This window comes from Apostichopus japonicus, chromosome 17 (assembly GCF_037975245.1).
Source record: "Apostichopus japonicus isolate 1M-3 chromosome 17, ASM3797524v1, whole genome shotgun sequence".
NCBI classification, from domain to species: Eukaryota; Metazoa; Echinodermata; class Holothuroidea; order Aspidochirotida; family Stichopodidae; genus Apostichopus; species Apostichopus japonicus.
The window spans coordinates 18,478,215-18,500,265 of NC_092577.1; the positions used below are offsets into that span (position 1 = coordinate 18,478,215).

Here is a 22,051-nt window from a genome sequence, read left to right on the forward strand (position 1 = left end):
TAGCAATATATGTGTCAATCGGGGAAAATGAAATGAGTTTTAGTAAGGAATGTCGGCGGACATTCAGGTTTAGGCTGGCTGGTTAAAGAAATAGAAGTCAAGTAACGGATGTACTATTGTATAAATTTGTTTTCAATTTATAGCAATATATACGGTGGCCGAGAAGTTTATGCTGTGGAGAAATCTCTCTCGACCTTAACACCATTGGTTTCAACACTCCGCTTTGAGAAAGTGTTGAAACCACAGCGGCAGGTGTTGAAACATGAATTGCTGAAACATGAAGTGTTGAAACCCCAGGTTTTGAAACATGCAGTGTTGAAACATCAGGTGTTGAAACCTCGAGTGTTGAAACATGAAGTGTTGTATTGTTGATTTCTTTCATCTACTATTCACCCCCCCCCCTCCATTGCGCACGCCACTGTTCACCACCGCTACACACCTCGCTCTAGCTCTATACGAAAAAGGCACTTATAAATATAATATCAACGACAACGAAACACACACAATACTGTAACCCCTGCTTTATTGACTTCCATCCGCGAATCTTTCAATTAACGATTCACTCTGGTAGCCATATCGATCCTTTGCCTCTTCCCTTTAGTCCTTCCGATTCATCAACAATAAATACAAATTCAAGGTAATTCCTGTCTTTATTTGGCTTGATACCTAGCCTGCTAACCACCATCGTACCAGGCAATGCAGACAACAATAGGTGAACATAACTGTGACACATCACAGCTGCCCTACTGCACTTACTACTAGTACTATACTAACTTGTACTTAAATGTCACTGAAATGCATTGTAGTTGCCAATAACTTAGCCCAAGCCTACATGTTTCACAGCCACATTAACCTTTCTTGAATTAAAGGAAACTACGAACATTCTAATCATTACTATACTTGCTTGTGAAATATTGCATAGAAACAGTCAAAACTATGCGTTTATATATTGACTTTTCAACACGGGGACGTTTTGGTTCTGTATATACATAGCACGGGGACGGTTTGGCAAACAGCGGGGACAGTTTGGTACGGGGACGTTCTGATAAAGGGAACAAGGGGAGATGTTGACCACTGGGGCTTTCACCTACAGGAGAGGCACAGTTGTAGTGGACATTAAATGTCACATGAGGGTGACGTCATCATTCAATATTCGTGTTAATGTGCCTTCAGAGGCTTAGTGTATTTTGCAGGAATCACTGAACCTTTGTTTTTTTTTTCTGTTCCGTTTTTTACCTAGTACCTAAATTTTAACATGGTTCTGCGAAAGATTTTATTTCAGACTAGACTCACTTTTTGGGCATGGACAATTTGTAATCATGATAAACGAACATTGAACTTTGCCATTTGCACATAATTTATTCATATGAGTAGCTTAATATTATGACCCTGGCCTACCCCTCACTTTCTGTCTGTTCAAGTGATGAAATGAACCCTGTTTCCCTGTGTTGTTTAGATACCATTTAACTACATGATTCTGTTTTGTGTTTGTAGGTCAAACAAAGAGAGGAAAGAAGGCAAGTAGTATCTGGAAGGCAAGGGTTTTTCTTTTCAAAAGGTCCAATGTGGAGTTTATGCCTTCAATTGCAGAGTGCAAATACCTTGACGACAATGGATATGGTGAGTAATGATATATACCAACTATAACAAACATACTGACCAACAAATGTAATAATTTATGTAATTTGCTCTTAGTAGCATTTTATTGCATTTTTTGGTTCCTTGCTTTAGCAAAAGGAACCTATGTAGTCAACTTGGCGTATGTGTGTCTGTGACACTTGCTTAGGTAAACGGTAACTCAAAAAGGGAAAGTTGAACTTAACTCAAACTTGAGAGAGCTACCGGGGCGAAGTTGAATCCTGAAAAGACAAAGGGCCTTCGCCTTGGTAGCTGGAGATACAGAGACTTACCATTCGGTGCATCGTGGTCGGATCAAAATATCAAAATTAATGGTATATGGTTCGGCTGCGATGCACCTTGTGATGTAACCTGGAACGAGAGGGCTGAGGTACTTGAGAGCAGGCTCGAAACCTTTGGCACCCGCTGGCTTTCGATCCTAGGGAAAGTCACCGTAATTAATCGTTTTGCTTCCGCCCATCTTGTGGTACCCGTCTTGTGTATCCAATTCCGCGTCGCGTCCTGGTGCGGTTGGACAGAGCGATATTTTCATTTATTTGGTCGGGTGGTACAGAGCTTGTCAAAAGGGCGGTAGTGTACCAAAAACTGGATAAGGGTGGGTTAGGGGTGGTTGATCTGGGAAGTAAATTGACCTTTTTGTTATTTAAGCAGTTGTTTGTAGAGGTAACTGACCCAGGGTTGCCTTGTTCATATTTTTTACGTTTTTAAGTTGTGCACAGGGGGGCGATAGCTCCCACTAGTCGCCATCAGCGTTACCAGCGGCACATGCCAAAAAAAACGCTACTTTTGCAAAAGTAAAACCCCACAAAACGCTTGACATAGATTTTCATGAACATACGTAATGTAGCCAGCCAGCTATTACCTTCCATCACAAGTTGCACTTATTCATATGATAGACCGTTTTATGATTATTTACAAAAAAATCAAGTCATATTGGCTCAGAATCATAACAAAACAACTGTAGAATCAACAAAATAACAACTAATTCCGACGAAATTTAACTGCAAGAAACGATTCGCGCGTCTCAATCCACGGTAAGGCTGTGTGCCTAGTGTGCACATAAACTCACACAATGGCCCACAGATCCTCTCCTCACGTTTACTACATGAACAAGTGCGCCTCTCAGCTGTACGTACGTTCTGCATTATTCATAATAAATATATCGACCGCGATAACATTGTGTTGCCAAGCGGTAATTTCAACTCGAATTGTTTCGGATACGTGCAATTTTTTTCTGAACCATAAAGTTTTGGCCAGAAACGCTAGATTTGGCCAATTTAGAAAAAACGTACGCTAGAACACCAGGAAAGATTAAAAACGCTAAATCTAGTGTAAAAACGCTAACGCTGGTAACACTGGTCGCAATGATGAAAGTGACTTAGTTTTTAGGAAAATACCCGAAGATGGCCGGGGGTTATCGGAATAACAATTTCTAGATATTTACCCAAGTTAACCGAAGGTGAACCGATGGATGTTAATATTTGGTGTTATACTCGGACACGTGCGTCATGTATGTATTTCATTGTATAACGTTTATTATGTGTTTATTGACAGTGAGCAATCTTTTCTTCAGCAAATATAGAGTAAACGCAATTCAGTTATTTAGTTTAGGGCCTACGATAATGGGAAACTGCATGCTGAGCAAATCAACCTGAGGCAATAAGCTTGGATTAACAAACAGAATGTGCCAAAAATGCCTTTATTTTATCACCCCATGCCGAGCTTTTTGGCGGGCGGGGGGGGGGGGCACCGTTGATTTCTTTTGGTTTCTTTCTTCAATTCAGGAACATGAATCACTATTTCGTTTTTTTTATACGTTCCGAGTCGACCTCCTCAAGATTCGGTCCGGACTTCAAAATGTGTTTACTATTAGTACGTTTTGCATTCGTAGGATGGCATGGCCTGAGCTTCTTCATATGTCAGGCCAACACAATTGCAGTGGTATCATTGTTGGCAGCGTAAACACTGCACCCAGAACTTGCTTTCGTCCACATCCTTGCATACACCACAGGAGTTCCTTGATTGGACTGACTTTACTTTGCAGTTGCCCAATACCTTGTTGTATATTTCTTTTCGAAATCGGGTTGTCTCTAGTGGGGTGGTGAGGACCTCTTACATGCTAACTGCTGGCCATAATGACAGACATACGCCGCAACTGCTCCCGTCTTTCTGCAGAGCCTTTGTGGGTTGTTCCAGGACTGGATTGTGCAACGAAAACTTCGTCATGAAAATGTTGGAGAGCCTCTGTGCGGCATCTTTTGTTCTCCGGCTTAGAGTTTGGTCGTTTCCGTTCATCAGAGGATCTAGGAAGAGTAGGGTTTTCTTCGCGACGTCCAAGGCAAATAGAACCCAGTGGTTTCCCGTTGCGTTCCAAGGTATGAAGGCGAAGTCTTTATCGTCAAGGCTTTCAATTGACCAAAGTCTTCTTGTGGATGACCAGTGCATTATGGCTGTCATCGTTGTGCTTGGGGCAAATATTAGTCGAGGATTGTCCTCCTGCATCTTCCAAAAAAATGCATTGATGACTTCGTCATAAAGCCAGCCAGCTCTGAATTCCTTATCCCACACTTTCAGAGCCATTTTTTCTCCGCGGGGCAGGACTGGTTCAAGGGACTTGAGGTTGATAATGTTCAGGGAGTGAGGGCCATTCCTGACTATGGTTTCTGTGGGATTCATGGAAGGTGGCAAAATAGGCGTGAAGGGCGCATATACGGTTCTTGATGAGAAGTTGGTGGCACCTTTCGCTGATGGAAACACTGTGTCTGGGACATGTGGAGTGGCTGCAGTCGTTTTTGTTTGCAGTTTCTTTTGTTGTTTTGGCTTGTCCGTCTTCTTGTTCAGAGCCAGCTTCGACTTCTTTACAGGTGGTGGAGCGACCACTGTGATATCGTTCTTGCTTTCCTCTGGCATGTCTGAGAGAAGGAATTCAAAAGCTCTTTCTTTTGTGATGCTGTGGGGCCTGTGAAGATTGGCGCTGCAACTTTACGCTTCGGAGCTTTCGTCATTGGTCTGAGCTGAAGCTGGAGCTTTTCATTCGGCTGTATCTTTTTGGCGGCGTGCAATAGGTTGGGGCTCTTGTGTCAGTCGGTCATTAGACGATATCACTGCAGTGCATTGGGCAAGCAGACGTTTCAATGTACCATTGATTTGGGGTAGTAAAGCCCTGACTACAACCTCGTTCTGTAACATATCCTCTAACTTTGACACATCCAGTTTTGTAGCTTCTAGCAACCGTTCAGGAGGAGCTGGCTTGGGTTGGTGTTCTTCATTCGGTATGTCTGTTGTTGTAAGAGGAAGCTCATGTGAATACCCTTGAAAATGGTCTGCCGTGTCTGCTTCTTCTACCTCAGTCCTGGCGATATGATGCATCCTCACTTGGAAGGCATGGATCTTATGTATATGTTTGCACAACAATGCGTTATCATCACAGTTGCAATGGTACAGATGGGAGCAAAGACCAAGACAAGCCAGTTCCTGGCATTTTTCAAAGCAGTGGTCTTGGTAAAATCTTCTCTCCAGGGCTGAAACGGAATGCCAGACGTCAGTTTGGGACTTGACCCGCCAGGTGTTTGCATCCAACATCTCAGTCTTCATCTTCAGGCCATTCTTGTGCCGCGATTCCTTTGAGGCTGCTGGTCGTGGTGCTACGGATTTGTACTGAAGGTCGCTCTTTCTACGCCAGTAGTCCTCCTCCTCGATCACCAACAGAAGGTTGATGAGGTCGTCTACTCTCCGATTGGGCTGTCGCTTCATGAAGTAGGTCTTCAGTCGATTGTGGAACGCCTCAACAAACGTGTTGGTGTCTGTCCTGGCATGAGGGAAATTTCGATGGCACATGGCCCAGGCTTGTGGTCTGTTCATGTAATTCGAAAATAAATACTTCACGAACGATTCGCATTTTGGAGTATATTTCTCCTTGAAGGGCAGATGTGACTTCGTCGAATCTGTTGGTACTTTTCTCTTCCAGGATTATAATGAGGCATTGGTAGATTTCTGTTCGGAGGTTGTTATCAGTCGGAATATGGTGCTTAAGCTTCCGTTGCCGCGCCCTATGAATGTGCCATTTACACAGAATGTGCTTGATGTCCTTACCAAAAACGGCTTTCATGGCATTTGGGCCGCTGTAATCATCATCAGACGTCACCACTGCTACGACTAAATTTGGGGCTCGCTTCTTGATCTCTTTAAAGAAGTAGTACAGAGTCTGTTCGTCCGTGTAGTTTGATATCAGGTGGCCAACAGGATATCCCTTGCCAAACTCATCAGGAACAATGAGGTTTGTGAGGCTGTAACCATAATGATTCGTTCCGTGAGTGGCATCAATGCAAAGAATATCTCTTCCATGCATGACTTCTAGCTGTTGCTTGGTTTGTAGTCCGACTATAAACAGGTCCTTGGCATGGGGTAGATCTCCCATCGCGGGGTCACCAATGAATACACCATCTCCCTGGGGCTTATAGACTAGTATGGGGTTGTACTTTTCATCTTCAAGCTTGTTTATGAACAGGTACGTGGAAATATTGTCTTGGGGATGCAGTCTCGCGTTGGTATTGAGCTTCCGGGACATCTCGTGCATTATTCGCTTGCTGATACATTGGTAAGCCCTCAGTTGGCCGACCGCTGTTCCATCACGATTATCCCTGTCACCAAGACCGTCGCGTAATTCCCGCCGGATTTGGGTAGTCGGAATGCCTAGCGCAATCTTGCTCTCAATTTCTGTTGTTATCGATTTCGAAATGGGATGATGTTGTGTATCCCTGAAAGAGGGTTCATGACTGTGTGTCCGCACGTAAGTTACATCGATCATGCCGCTTTCACTGTTGGTGTGGACTGACATCCTTGCGGGACAGGTTGTACCAGTCTTTATTTAGCATTTTGTATTTCGTCGATCGGTCTTCCGGGCTGACTGATCCTTAGAACGATGTGGCTGTTCTGATCCATCACGCTGGCAAACGTAATACGTATACTTGGTCGATGACCGAGTTTGACATCTCCTCCTTTTCTTTCCAGTCTAGAAACTCCTTCTCAGAATCAAAGTGGTGATGGCTACTGGTGCTTTGAACCTGATGCTCCTCTTCCATATGTTTGAGCATTTTTGACTTATGGTAAAATAACTTCTCGCAATTTCGGTGAAGGCATTTCGATTTCGCAACGTTCGAATCGTCCTCCATCGGCTTCTTATGGATTTTGATATGGTGACGTTTCAAATTATTTTTCATGGTAAATTTCTCTTCACAGAGTGGGCATTGAAAGGTTGTCTTGTTGTGAAGGAAATAAAATGTCAACCAACTGAGTTAAAAGAATCCTCTATAGGCCTACGGTGGCGATTTGTTTTCAAACGTATAAAAATGAGATCTGTCTTAAATGCACCGGTTAGAATGCACGGAGGACAGGATGAACTTAGATTTCACAGTGGCATATCTGTTATAGGCTATAGCCTATGAGAAGTTAAAATTGTTATACAGAAAAATGTTTACTTACCGTTACTAATGCGGTATCCAGGGCATCTTCTTTGGTATCACCATGATCACTTCCGGACTCTCCTCCGCCTCTTCCATTTTGAAAGAAATCGAAAAAAAGCGGAAATTTTACTGCTGCGTCGAGACTGAGGACTCCGAAGTGTTCGATCTGCTCAAAGATTCTGCCGCCGAAACTGGCTGGTGATTGTGTGCACTACACACGTGGTCTTGATTACTCCCGCGAAAAAGTTAGGCTTCGAATTGGCTATAAGATGTAATTGCCGGGCGCTCTATCACACGTGGAAGGGGCGCGCGCACCGGCAAGGAATTCGAAGAAATTGTAGCTTGTTCTACTCACACTTTGGTAGTAAATATGACGCAGATCTTCTGCTAAGTTTTTCTGGTCCGGGAAATGTCCCGCCTTATAACTAAGTTCGACTCGTGAGCATCATGTACGTTTATTTCCGGAAAAACAAAGTCGTCGTTTTCGGCCTCAGGGTGGGGGGGGGGCATTGCCCTGGAGTACGGTACCCTGGAGGGAAATGGTCCCGGGGGGTATCTGGGGGAATCCTCTAAGGAGATGATGGGGTGTACTGTGGGGGAATGAGACCGCGGAAGGCGGGAGGCCGCGGATGAGTGTAAGTAGACCCTAAATAGCCTAAGCTATAAAATGATTAAATCAATACAAAGTGAGAAGTAAGTATATATACTTGTTTATTTCGTAATCAAACAGAGTTGAATACAGATGAGGTGCAATTTGAGTGGATACTATTTACAAAAAGGCAGGTGCATAGTGCAGGTACAGGGTGATTACTGTGACATACAGTGATATAGAAATTCCACACTAGACGGTTATCAATTTGTACATAGATATTCAAGTATGGTGTGTGTCAATTTCTCCTCTCGTTAAAAAGTCACACCCATAGTCCCCTAGCTTGAAGTAACTCTCTTATATGATCCCCCCGTCGAATCAACTTTTCATCATTCCAATAGTGCACCCCCTAATATCAAATCTCTGAGCGAAGAAAACATCCTTTATCACACAGTACTTGTTGCAGATACAGAAGTCCCGGGACAGAAGTTAAACATTATTGCACAAAAGCATCTACAAAGTCATTCAAAAGATACTTAATTGATTTGAAAGTCCGAAATGTCGACAAAAGCACGTGGCAGATTAAATCTATTATTAGATCTCACGCTCAATTCACTTCGTGAATGTTCGGTATTATTCGGCCATGTATTACGTCGTTTCCATCATGGCGGCTAGCGTATTTTTTTTCCCAGGACGAACGTGGGCATCTGCCAATGAAATCCCTGGATTCCAAACATGTGGCGCTTTTTCAAAAAACATGTTTTGAATCTTTTTTCCTAGTTTTCACCCCAGATTATGAACGACAATCCTGCAATTTCATAGAAACTGTATCCTTAACCCACTTTCTAAACCCTCACTCTGATTTCAAACGAATTTGTAAATTCCTGAAAAACCTGAAACCCACGTTCGTCGTGGCGGAAAAAAAAAACGCTGGCGGCTATTGGGAGCTTTCGCTCCCCTGTGCAAATTTTTCCGTTTTTGGGGCGGTTTGCACCTACGTCGGTGGGTCCCGGCGCTGTTTAGCAACAGAGAACCGCATAGCAGTACTCCAAACAGGGTGGTGCGTCTCATTTGCTCCGCTCTGATTGAGTTGCCCCCTGTTGACCTGTCACAGCCGGCCCTCGTTCACAGTTCGTTGCGGGATAGGGCCTTGAATGCAATTTTTGTGCATTTGTATGGCTGAATGGTGGCAGGCTCCGTGATCTTGCATGGAGAATTGCACACGGTGCCTTGGTGACCAACCTAAAAAGACATCTCGGCCTTTTGGCCGATCATGTGTAGTATCTGTTCCCTTTCGAGGGGAATGGTGATGCACACCTGACGATGATCACACAGTCACAGTCCCGATGTAAGGGTCAACTGGGGTTAGAAGCGGATCAGTCGTTCGGTAGTTTGCTTTTCGTGCCCAGGTTCTGTCCTGGGCGACTTTTCCTTAAAAAGTATCATTGGCGATTGGGTGATGGACTGTGCCAAAGGACCGGCTGTGACAGCTTAGAGAGTACCGCTCATGTTTTTTGGCATTGTTGCTTTGTAGTTAACTTATGGGAGTGGTTCCAGACCTGGACCGACCGTGTTACGGGAGACCGTTCATGGTCGGTAGGACAGGGCTTTATTTTATATGGGGTAGACCCTCCAGTTTGTTCGGTTGGTGTGTTGCACCGCATTATTTTTGTTTGCTTTATTGTGAAAAAAACATGTTTGGCGGAATAGATGTGATGCGGTTTTTAGGGGTAAATTTGCCAGTTGGCAGGCAGTCCTGGAGGCGGTGAAGTCTGACATTCGCCTTCAGATTGAAGGCGATTTTCGCCGTTTATCCGGGGCTGCCTTTTTTGGACGGTGGTGTGCTGAGGAGGGGTTTTTCGTTTCGCTCCGTGTTGGTCGTCCTTTTGTGTTTTTTTAAATGTTTGAGTGGGGGGTTGGGCGTTTTTGTCTCTGCAGGTCGGCGGGCGTATGTTTTATTGGCTCGCTTGACCTGAGTTTCGTTTTTCAGAATGGGATGGTTCGGTAGTGCCGTTTGGCCGTGACGTTTTATATCCCGCATGGCGGGTCATTGGTACGCCATAGTAAGAGATGTGCCCTATTGTTTTTGGTAACTGTGAAGGTCACCAAAGGTCAGTTAGGGGCCGAAAACCAAATTAATAAACGAAGCAATACCTCCCATTGACAGGGTCCGACATGGTTGATATTTTGGAACTAGTTGTGAATATGGCAAGGATCATCTCCAAACATAACCGTCATGTGATCCAAGGCCAACAAAGGTCAATTAGTGGTGACAAACTAGTATTTTTGCAATAACTTGAGAACAAAGTGTCTGTCAATGTTGGGAGTTTTTGTATGCTATTGTAATCCGATAGTCGACCTGCATCTGGGTGACCTCTGACCTCCGGTGACCTGTACTAGTTCCTTCGGTTATTCACATTTTCGTGGCTATGTTCGGATCTCAAAAGGTACCTTCTGATTAAAATTGTCCATGGTTGACCCCTGTGTGACCTTCCATATCCCGCTTCGATCGGACACTTGGTTCTCAAGTTATGAGGGGCCAAAGGTTGGTTTTGATACCTTTTTAGCACATAACAATATTAGGATAGAGTGCACATCTTGAAGGGAAACATTTTTGATAAGAACTGTCAGGTCATCCAAGTTTATTGAAAGTCACTTATGGGCAACACACTTTCCACTTAAGCTATCTTTTGCAACAACTCCCATTGATGAAATTTGAAATGGCTGATATATTGGAACAAGTTGTAAATGAAGTAGAGGCAGATCTTCGAAAATATCCAATATCCAAGGTCAATTAGGGGACAAAAAGTAGTATATTGGCAATAATTTGTTACAAAACCCACACTGACAGGGTCCGACATGGTTGCTATTTTGGGACTAGGTGTTAATGGGGTAAGGGATAATTCCAAACATAACGGTCATGTGATCCAAGGTCAATTAGGGGTAAAAAAGTAGTATTTTTGCAATAACTCGAGAACAGAATGTCTGTGAAGGTTGGGAGTTGCGCTATTGTAATCCAATAGTCGACCCGCATCTGGCTGACTCTTGACCTCGGGTGACCATTACTACTTTCTTGGGTTATTTGAAGTTTTGTGGCCATATTCAGATCACAATTGATCTTCCGATCAAAATTGGCAATAGGTTCACCCCTGTGTGACCTTTGTGTGCGAAGTTATCAGAGGTCAAAGTTTTAGTATTTTATTATTAAAGTACTGTTAGGATGGTCATACATACTTTATTATTCAGACTGTCTAACTACATCTGACTAGGAGGTCAAAGTTTAAATCTGAAAAATATGCTTATTTTGAGAGTTATAGGCCCCCCCAAAAAAGGTCAATCTTTTGATATATGGTACAGCTTGGTGTGTTCTATAGAGAAAATCAACTCCCGCTTCAATTGGACACCTGACTTTCAAGTTATGATGGCCAAAAGTTTATTTTGATACCGTTCCAGCAATTAACATTCAGGACAGAGTGCATTATCATGTGTACATCCAAAAAACAATTTTGGGGCAGTTCTGCTCCCTTGTAAATATAGGCTTATAAGCAAGGAACCATAGTGCCCCTTGGGGTCTTGTTAAAATTAAAATGCAGCCTATTTTTTATTCATTGATGGAGGGGAAAGTGAATCCGGACTGTGCCGGTTAACCAGTTCCACGGTTAACCGACTGAGCGTCGAATAACCGTGTTCACGGTTCCAAATTGCCGTTTTGTGTAACCGGTACACAAAGCCTGGTATACACAATTCACAATGTAAAAACCTATTAAATTTGCATCTTTCTATTCCTATTCCAACCATATTGAACAAACTTAACCATTTCGGTTAACCGAAAAGCGAGCGTTTAGTTACACTGTGTAAACGGTTAGTAAAATGACCGTAAAAGCACAGCCCAGGAATCTATGCAGTCATGATGACGTATGTGTAACACTGCTTGTTTAACAGACTTACTGTACAGACATTAGTTTTTTCTGCTTCTTCAATTTCATACTTGGTATACAAGTTTCTCATAATGAGTTTCAGATACCTATTCATTGTGGTAGAGGTCAAATGTCATATCAGGTCAACAGAGGTCAAATAACATAGATTTTAAACCCGGCCAGCCTCAAAGAATGATTAGTGCATTTAGTTGTCCGACCTAGTTTTTACTCATCTCGGTACATACACTAGTATTACCGTGTATTCTCATAAAACTAATGAATACTGAAATAAAAAATCTTTTTTGCATCGAAAATTTTCAGGGTCACCAAAGAAACAACATGGTACTGCTACCATCCTGATGGTGAATAGAAGCTCTATTTGTGTGAACAGTATGCTCAGATGTCTCTTGGTGTTGTTGGTTTTAAATAAGCTAAGTGTGGTAAGGGGAAAAAAATCAAAATCCTTGAAAGATCCTCATCTGTAAGAATAATACAAATGGCAGTTGGCAGGGGAAGCTACTTTTGATTCCAGATCAAGACCTTCTAAGTATTAAAGGCATACTACTGGATATTATTTATAAAACTATATAGAGTATTTGTAATAGACATTTATTTTCTTGCAGAGATAAGGAACCAAAATAGTAAATGTTGCCAATTGTATTGAAAACTGGTACAAAGTCAATGTTTTCATTGAATGGGATGTTCCAATTTACCCAAAGTTGAATACAAAGCCTTGAATGCTCATAACTTTGCAAACATATGGCCAATAGTGATGATATTGGCATGTTTGTCACTATCAGTAATTATGAGTTTGCGATCTTCTGTGTCATTTCGGCGTGTCATTTTAAACACACGATCTTGACAATATTTGGATAATGTTGCTTAAATGTTAGTTCATATCAAAAGATGCATTCATTTCATAATACCGTACTGACGCCAGTGCGGCAAGTATAGTCTCACCCCTATTTAAGGTGAAATATTGCGAACATTGGGGGTGGGACTTGACATGCGGGCCGGGTCGGACACAAAATTTACGTTAAGTTCTAAATAGACCCTCACATGCCGTGATGAAATAGATCATTGAGGAAAAAAAATCGTTGTCTTTTGTCTTGTCTACAACTTTAACTTTTGAACTGATGACACAGTTGATATTTTTATTACAAATCCATTTGACCGATTTTGGAGAATCGTGGCAGTTGAGGAACATAAAAAAATACAGTGGGACTTTACTAGGGTGCACGGCTGTTTTCCGAAATTTACCCAAAACCTATGGGGGGGGGGTTATACTCGAAAGTGGAACTATACTCACGTCAGTACGGTAATAAAATGCCAGAGTTATGACAACCAATGATTTGTTTTGTGATAGCTATAGCCAAATTTGCCAATAGAAATGTACTTGGACGTTAAATTTGTAACAATAATATATACTGTAAGAGTGCTTTCAAGCCCAGCAACAGTAGCTGTTTGGCTTCTTCAAATGGCTCCTGGTTCCATCGCTGTGCCTATGAACCAGGGGTCACTTTCTGAATAAAAACAGCCCCTTGTGTTTTCAATTTTATTTCCATTCACCTGTGCTGGCTAACTCAACACGAGAAAATTGTGATGAATTCAAATTGGTTGGTAGGTTGGCTACAAAAGGATATAGGATAGGTAAGGGCTCTATCTCTTTCAAATTGCCCCAGCTTCCAGCAAGGGATGTGGAATTTGGTTCATGAACCAGTCAACACCTGAAACAAGTGGTCCCATTGACCAAGGTTCTTTCAATTCTAATTTCACCATTTGATTGTCTTCTTGGTTTTTTCATTTAGCTATTTCAGCCATCAGATTCTGGAACACCCACCATTGCTTTTCGCAGTCAGAGGTATTTTTTATTTCATATTCATTGTTACAGGCGAAAGAATTTATCATATGTTATGCTTAAGTAGGAAAAGTGTACAATTCAAAAACAATTGAGTAGCTGAAAGTCATTTGATGTCTGGATGAACATATAGGTCAATGGCTAAATTTGTGGTGATATGACAAATTGTGATAAATTCATGTATTTAAGTTTGAATTTTTGGTATAGGATCATTATTTTGAGGGAGATCAAATATCACATCAGGTCAACAACTGGGTACAAAAGAAAACCAAAAAGGTTTTGTGATTCCTTGTCATGTAAGGTAAGCCATGTCAAACCATGATGTAAATATGCTATTACTCTAGTTTACACAACTAACAGCCGAACATAGACACCAATTAAGTATGTGATGCATGGAACGTAGCACATTTGTGGCTTAGCAATTGACATTTCACCTCAATCAACTCAAACTATGCACTGACCCACCAAGGGCAACCTGGAACCGTGTATGAGTATCATACCAGTTTGCCCTGAATCTGATGGGTTGGTCTACAAGATTGTCAGTTTGTGACCGCTGTTGACCTCATAGCATTTGAACTGTAGCATAAACAATTTTAGGTCTCCTATTTTCTGAAGCCAACCCATAAACAAAGAATGAACCAAATTCGAGCTATGTGTTGTTCAAGTGTGAACCTTCTCTTTTTAATTTCAGCTGCATCAGTATCATCTCCAGCAAATGATCACCAGTCTGCCGTTGTTGAAACTCCAATTAATGATTATCCTCTACTTAGTAGATAATACATATGCACCTGTTTGGAATTGAAACCTGGCTGGATTTGCAATAAAAATATCCTGCCAGAATTTTTGGCGATCCTAAAGTGTTGGAGTGATTACTCCAGTAACTGGGCAGGAATCGCGACTCGAGTAGAGTCAATCAACTCGCCCATGCTTATAGACAATTCAGCTCAAATACCCGGTGCAAATGCTTGTAAGATTCATGTAAACACCATCACTTAGCAAGGTTGAGAATCACATATTTGGTATGTAGATTCCTCATAATATCATGGTCATCATTTTTGGTGCAGTTCAAATGTCATCTGATGTCTCGAGAGGTTAGACACTAAAATATGGTAAAAGAAGCAGTTATAGTACTAGTATTTAGGCCTATTTAAACAATGGAATGCATGTACCAGGAAAAAAAGGTTTTATCCTAAAGTTTCACAGTTCTTATAAGACAGTTACTGACCCATATTATCATTTTTTTTTTACATGTAACATATAGTCACGTTTTACTTTAAAAAAATAGGCATCACACATTCATTGTATCTATCTGTCAACACTCAACAGATATATGCTGTAAATTGTTGACAGATTATTATTATAATAATAATAATAACAATAACCTTTCAACAATTAAAAATGTTATTCACTCAGTCCGTGTGTGCGATGTTGGTCAAAGTCAATCAGGTTATGGGGCCTGTTGGGGGATTTTATAGATATTTATATTTAAATAGTAGGTTTTATATTTAATAGGATTTATGTTGAAAAAATAGGTGCAAGGTCATTTGAGGTCACCAGTGGTCAAATCCTTGTGTTTGGCATGTAAACATTTGCTTTCCCAGTGCTATCTTTCATTTCCATTTTTCATTGAATAATTCACATGGTTAATTCATCATTTAAACATTTATCATTTAATTGAAAACATTAACCATTGTACAATATATGTAACGATATTATGGATAGGATAGGATAGGAAAGCTGCTTATGTCCTAGGGATAGCTTAAGGGGATTACAAGGCTGGGATTACTTTGTACGTAAAGACTTGCTAATAGGATTAAAGGATAGAGCCAGAGATGAGGAGAGGGGTTACGGGCAGTTGGACTGTGGCTTTTGTGAGGTGAGGAGCCAAGGTATTAGGAGACGAGAAAAGGAGAGAAGCGTAAGGGAGTGTGGGAAGATAGCGAGGATAGTGTTGCAAGGAAGCAGAGGTTGTTTAAGGAAAATTGATGTGAAGGAATTGTGAAAGGAAGCAGTGGAGTTATGTGGAGCTATGTGGAGTTTGAAAAATAAAGGAAGAAAAGCAACGAATGACACTTTCTTGAACTTATTACCCCACACTACGTAACATGGTGGCAACGGTTTAAAAGAAGAAATACCTCGGTGTTTGCCCACTACCATTGTGATACATCCGCTACCAGCAAAAAGTCAATAAGACTCAAAGATATATATATATATATATATCGTTTACTAATGTGTTAGTCATGCAGACGATTGTTTATTCAAAAGAAATTATGTAACACAGAAATCTTGGGCGAAATGGATGGATAGTCATCGTCTCAGGAACATTGAAAGAAGCAAGATCCCGAGGGTATGTAACAACATCATACAACCGCATAGTGGTGGAGCTTATTGTACGGCGGAGATTATTCAACGCCCAAGGGTGGAAAAAGTCATTTGTTTGGTGGCAGAGAAGGAGAAACCAAAATATATAAAACAGACAGCAACCAACTGTGAGAGCTGAGTCACTTGTATGGATTCATTTTCGAGGAGTTCTTCTTGGACACTTTCTGGCTGAAACTGCGGTGGAGAATCTGAAAGAGGTGACACTTACATTAAGGTTGTAAATTGTTATATATTTATTTATAATTGCTATTTTCATCTTCTCCATTTAAGGGTGCATCATGTATAATTTAAGATCAGAGAAAATGAAGTGAAAATGAACACAACAGATAGAAAGGAAGACGAAACTTGCCCACCAGGGATACCTGAAGGTCTTCCAAAAGAAATGTGGATTGACTACTTACTAGAGATGCGTAAGGTAGAAGCACAAATTGAAATAGAAAAGTCCAAACAAGATCATGAACTGAACAAGGCTAAAGTAGAGGCAGATAAAGAAGTAAAACTACAGCAACTTCAGACAGAGAAGGAAACTGCCAAAGTTCAAGCGAACCCAACTTCAGTGGCAAGTGGTGAAAGTGTAAATTTGATGAAGGTACCTCGTCTGCATGAAAATGAAGATGTCGATGTATATCTTAGAGGTTTTGAAATGTTAGCAGAAACAAACAAGTGGGATAAATCACAGTGGGCAATATTTTTTATCCCAAATTTATCTGGTAAGGCTAAGGAAGCCTATGTGAACCTCCCTATAACAGAGTCTCAGAATTATGATACGATAAAAGCTGCCATACTAACAGAGAGCAGAAACTTACAGAGTCAAATTTAGAAACACCACAAAAAAAAAGAGATCAAACTGTGTCAGGGTGGGTTAATGACTTCAATCACCATTTAAATGGTTGGATAAAATTCTCAGATGTAGAAGAAAAGGATGTTGAAGCTGTAAAAGAACTATTAGTTGTCGAGCAAGCAATTAGTTGCCTCCCTACTGATTTAGGCATCCACCTGGGGGATAGGCAAATTAAATGGTAAATGGATAACAGTATCAGCTGTGGGAGGGACAGTTGAAGTCCCATTGGCCGAAGTGGAACTAAACTGTGAGCTGATAACTGGCAAAGTAAGAGTAGCTGTTACTGAAGGTTTGCAGAAAGATTTTCTTCTTGGTCATGATTTAGATTCTCATTGTGGGGAAGCCATTAGAAGAGACATCTGTGTATTAACCAGAGCTCAAGCACGGAATGAAGTACAAGAGTTTAAACATGGTGAAAGAGAACTAAGAGAGTATGTTGAGCAACGGTGAAAAGAACATGGTGACAAGGTAAAAGATAGAATAGAAGAAACAAATGAGATGGAACAAGGAGGAAAACCGGTTGTGTTAGAACCTGTCAGTGCTGGGATAACCAAAATAGTTTCAATTAATAAGGAAAGGCTAATAGCTATGCAAAACTCAGATGCCTCTCTACAAGGGATAAGAGATAGTTCAGTCAGAAGAAGTAGGCACGCATAGAGTTTGCTTCTTTACCAAAGATGGGTTATTACTGAGGAAGTGGCAAAGAGCCCAGAATAAAGGCCATGAGGGTGACTTAGATAAGGTACAAGTGACAGAACAGATTGTAGTACCAAAGGAATGTAGAACAGATATTCTTGAAATGGCGCATGATAACGCAGGACACATGGGAGTTACTAAAACGAAGGATAGAGTGTTAATGCATTTCTATTGGCCGGGAATCTTTCAAGACATATCACATTACTGTAGAACATGTACAGTATGTCAGAAATTGGATAAAGGCAAACAAATTCGCAAGTATCCATTACTACCCATGCCAATTATTGATACACCTTTCCAACGTATAGGTATAGACATAATTGGCCCAATGATAAGGACTAGGAAAAGGAACATGTACCTGCTCACCATTCTGGATTATGCCACCAGGTATCCTGAGGCTATCCCCTTGTCCAACATCAGAGCAGAAACAGTTGTGGATGCCCTGATACAGGTTTTCGCTAGGATAGGTTTACCCAGGGAAATTGTTCATGACCAAGGGACAAACTTCATGTCGAGGGTTATGAAATCGATTTGCAGTAGACTCCATATTACCCAAATCGCAACCTCAGCGAGGCACCAACAAACAAATGGTATGACAGAACGTTTTCATGGTACTCTCAAAAACATGATGAGGTCCTTGACGGAGGATCAAATGAAACATTGGGATGAGTACAAACCTTCATTTTTATTCGCTTACAGGGAAGTCCCATGTGCTACCACAGGATATGCTCCCTTTGAATTGCTGTATGGTAGAAAAATTAGAGGTCCACTGAGCACTCTTAAAGATATGTGGGTATCATCTGATAGTGATCCCAATGATGTGGTAACACACTTGCTGAGTATGCGCAAACGCATCCCGAAACTATTGCAAGATGCTAATGAGAACACAAGGAAAAGCCAAAAGAAAATGAAAAAGAATTATGACAAGAATGCCACCCCCAGGGAATTTAAGGCAGGTGAAAGGGTATTGGTATTTCTTCCAGAGGGGCCTTCAAAGTTTGACAACAAGTGGCAGGGACCGTATGTTGTGAAAAGACGGATAAATCGGGTGAATTATGAAATTGAGTTGCCTGATAAATGTAAGTCTAACAGGATTGTACATGTTAACTTGTGCAAAATTTGGTATAACAGAGAGCAAGAAACCCAAATCTCTAAATGTGTATATGTAACTGGTGTGGTACATGAAATCAGTAGTGAAAATTCAGGCATGGTGGACAGTGGAAAAACAGATGAAGGTGAAGAATTTGGGTGGTTAGATGATAACTTGGGTCCGTCATTGGTGCAAACTCAAACATGGCGAGATGTAGAAATCTAGAAAGAGTTGTCACACAAGCAGAGAGGGGAAGTCATGGAAGTAATACATGCTTATAGTTATGGCGCTGGGATAGGATGTGTGGCGCTGCTCGCGTGGCGACACAGCTTGCAGTTTCCTCTGGAATTCCATGTTTCATCGTTCTATTGTCGCTGTTTTATCCACCGAATGCTGTCAATATGTGCTCTAAGTGGATGTTTATCGTTTTGTTGGTTGTGTTTGTGACTGTTTGTATCGTTTCCCACGGAAATGGCGAGGTTTTTCATAATGGCCACCGGACAGTCTTCTATTACACTCCATCGGAACTTCGCGCAATCGGTACTAGATGTGCAGTCGGTACAGGACTACCAGATATGCGATTACCAAAAGAGATGAGGCGACGAAAGCGTGGGAAAGCAGGAGGTGTCAAACGAAGGAATAGTCAGTGTAAGAACCGGCCTTATTTACCCTCAATCATAATGGGAAATGTTCAATCTCTCAGCAACAAGATGGATGAACTTTGTGCGAGTGTGAGATATTTGTCGGACTTCAGGAATACTTGTATTGTGTCGTTAACAGAGACATGGTTGACAGGTAACCATAGTGACGATCATGTTAACATCGACGGATTCCAACTGGTACGTGGTGACAGGGATTTGGAAGCGGCTGGTAAATGCAGTGGGGGAGGTGTGTGTGTTTACGTCAACCAGAAGTGGTGTCACCCAAATAATGTGTACAGAAAGGACTATGTTTGCACCCCCCACCTGGAAATGTTAACTGTTTCTGTACGGCCATTTTATCTACCGCGGGAGTTCTCACACGTTTTAGTCTGTACTGTTTACATACCGGACAAGTCCGTTGCCAAGGCGGGTAGTGCTGAGTTGATTAAGGCCATTCAAGATTTGGAAGCTAAAGCCCCTGATGCCCTTGTTGTGGTAAATGGAGATTTCAACCATGGATCAATGAAACACCCGGGATTACGGTTTTATCAACACGTCAATTGTCCAACACGGGGGGAATCGACTCTGGACCTTTGTTACACCAACGTCAAAGACGCTTATGTATCATCCCAGTTGACTAAGCTTGGTGAAGCCGACCATGACCTCGTTCTCCTGTTACCAAAGTACAGGCCTGTCGTCCAGCGTGAAAAGCCGCGGGTAATTACAATCAAACAATGGTCGGATGATGCCCTGGATCAACTCCAAGACTGTTTTGATCGCACGGACTGGGAAATGTTTGTTGACACTGCCGATGATATTCACGAATTAACGGACACCGTCAGCTCCTATATCAAATTTTGTGAGGACGCCATCATTCCCACGAAGAAAGTCAAATGTTACCCCAATAACAAGCCATGGATTACTAAAAGGGTGAAACAGTTGATCAATAAGAAGAAACTGATATTCAGAACGGGTTCTAAAAATGACTTGAAGCTAATTCAGAAGGAGATTAACTCTGTAATCAAACAAGAGAAAGATGCTTATAAACGGAAAATCGAAAATAATTTCACAACAAACAACATTAGGGATGTGTGGACCGGCATGCGTTTGATGAGCGGTTATACTAACGGTAGCTCGAAGCATTGCTCATTACCAGAATACTCCCAAACCTACGCCAATCAACTGAACTCATTTTATAACCGGTTCGATTGCCACGATTTCACGGATGAAATCGAACGTATTCTCAGAGTAACTTCCGGGGAGTCCGCGCCTTTCCTAACCATAACAGAGGATGATGTACTTAAAGATTTCTCGCGGCTGAACGCATCAAAATCAGCTGGACCGGACAAACTCTCACCGCGAGTTTTGAAACTATGTAACCATCAATTGTCATATATCTTCACCCACATTTTCAACTTGTGCTTTAGGACCCAGTGCATCCCTCGCCTATGGAAACAATCCTGTATTATTCCGGTGCCCAAAAAGTCAACTATCACCAGCATGAATGATCTTCGTCCGGTGGCGCTCACTTCCGTAGCCATGAAATCATGTGAAAGATTTATATTGCAGTATATCAAAAGGCTAACTGTAAACCTAATGGATGATCACCAGTTCGCATATAGGAAGGGACGCAACACTGACGATGCACTCCTGTTCACATTGGACACATTATACTCCCATCTCGAAGACTCTAAATCTGGTAAAGTCTCCGCTCGCATCATGTTCTTTGATTTTTCATCTGCTTTTAATACGATGCAACCTCATATTTTAGCTAACGTTTTACTTGGATCTGATGATGTGCCACATGCTTTGGTTCGATGGGTATTGGACTATCTCACTAACCGCTCACAATTTGTACGTATCGGTCGTGATGTTGTATCTGACATTATGGAATGTAGCACTGGAGCACCACAGGGCACTGTGTTAGCACCATTCCTATTCACTCTGTATACCTCCGGAATACGCTCCACTGACCTCAGCTGTCCGCTCATCAAGTTCGCGGATGACACTGCTCTCGTTGGCCGGATTAAAAATGACGATGACCGGATCTACCGTGAACAAATTGCCAATTTTGTTGCTGAATGCGACAGCAATTATCTCCATCTTAACGTCAGCAAGACGAAGGAACTCATTATAGACTTCCGGAGAGCGAACAAGATAGTGCCCGAACCTGTGGTCATTGACAGTAAGACAGTGGATAGGGTAACTGAGTACAAATATTTGGGTGTAGTTATGGATGATCAGCTAAAGTGAGATGCACATGTTGAGTATGTTGCCAAACGTTTGAAACCACGAATGTATTGCTTGAGGAAATTAGTCTCTTTTGACGTGAACCAGAACATTTTATCCATTTTTTTTTTTTTTTTTTACAACTCTATTATTAGTAGTGTTTGGTCATACTGCATAACTTCCTGGGTTGGTAACATAAATAAGACATCCAAGAAAGTGTTAGATGATACTGTTATACGGGCAGGTAGGGCTGTTGGGAAACGCTTGCCAATGGTTGACGAGGTCTTTGATAGTCGGGTTGATGATAAGCTTCATTCAGTTCTCAAGGATATCGATCACCCTCTCCACGCTCCTTTAAATAATTGTATTATCCCTCGTAGTGGGAGGATGAGACCTCCGAAGGCTCATACTAATCGTTACCCCTCATCTTTCATGGGACAAGCTGTTAGAATTTTTAATGCATCTTTTAATCGCTAATCTCTTGCCTTTGTCTTTCCTTCTTTCATTGGGTTCTTATCATATTTACCGTTTGTGATTTGTTTATACATTTTATTCCTTGCCATTCTGTGAGCTTCGGCCCATCTGTTCCCGTTCCTTGTTATTAGCATTTCGTATGCTTTTATTGTCCTACTGTTTGTTCTCTTATTGTTGTATAGTATCGTTTTTATATCTTACTGTTTATCTGCAAGCATGTAATTTCCCTATCGG

General features: G+C 41.6%; 2 protein-coding genes and 1 pseudogene across 2 annotated transcripts; 1 reads left to right on the forward strand and 2 right to left on the reverse strand.

Annotated features, from left to right (window-relative positions):
- Positions 1-3,460: 3,460 nt before the first annotated feature.
- Positions 3,461-4,548, reverse strand: LOC139954789 (uncharacterized). Its single transcript, XM_071954721.1, has one exon. The coding sequence runs from the start codon at positions 4,546-4,548 to the stop codon at positions 3,751-3,753; it is 798 nt and encodes a 265-aa protein (XP_071810822.1). The 3' UTR covers positions 3,461-3,750.
- A 120-nt stretch (positions 4,549-4,668) lies between these two features.
- Positions 4,669-7,196, reverse strand: LOC139954693 (uncharacterized; annotated as a pseudogene).
- Positions 7,197-18,772: 11,576 nt separating this feature from the next.
- Positions 18,773-21,367, forward strand: LOC139954694 (uncharacterized). The gene has a single exon (XM_071954613.1). It carries the CDS (start codon positions 18,773-18,775, stop codon positions 21,365-21,367), a length of 2,595 nt encoding a protein of 864 aa, XP_071810714.1.
- The last annotated feature ends 684 nt before the right edge of the window (positions 21,368-22,051 follow it).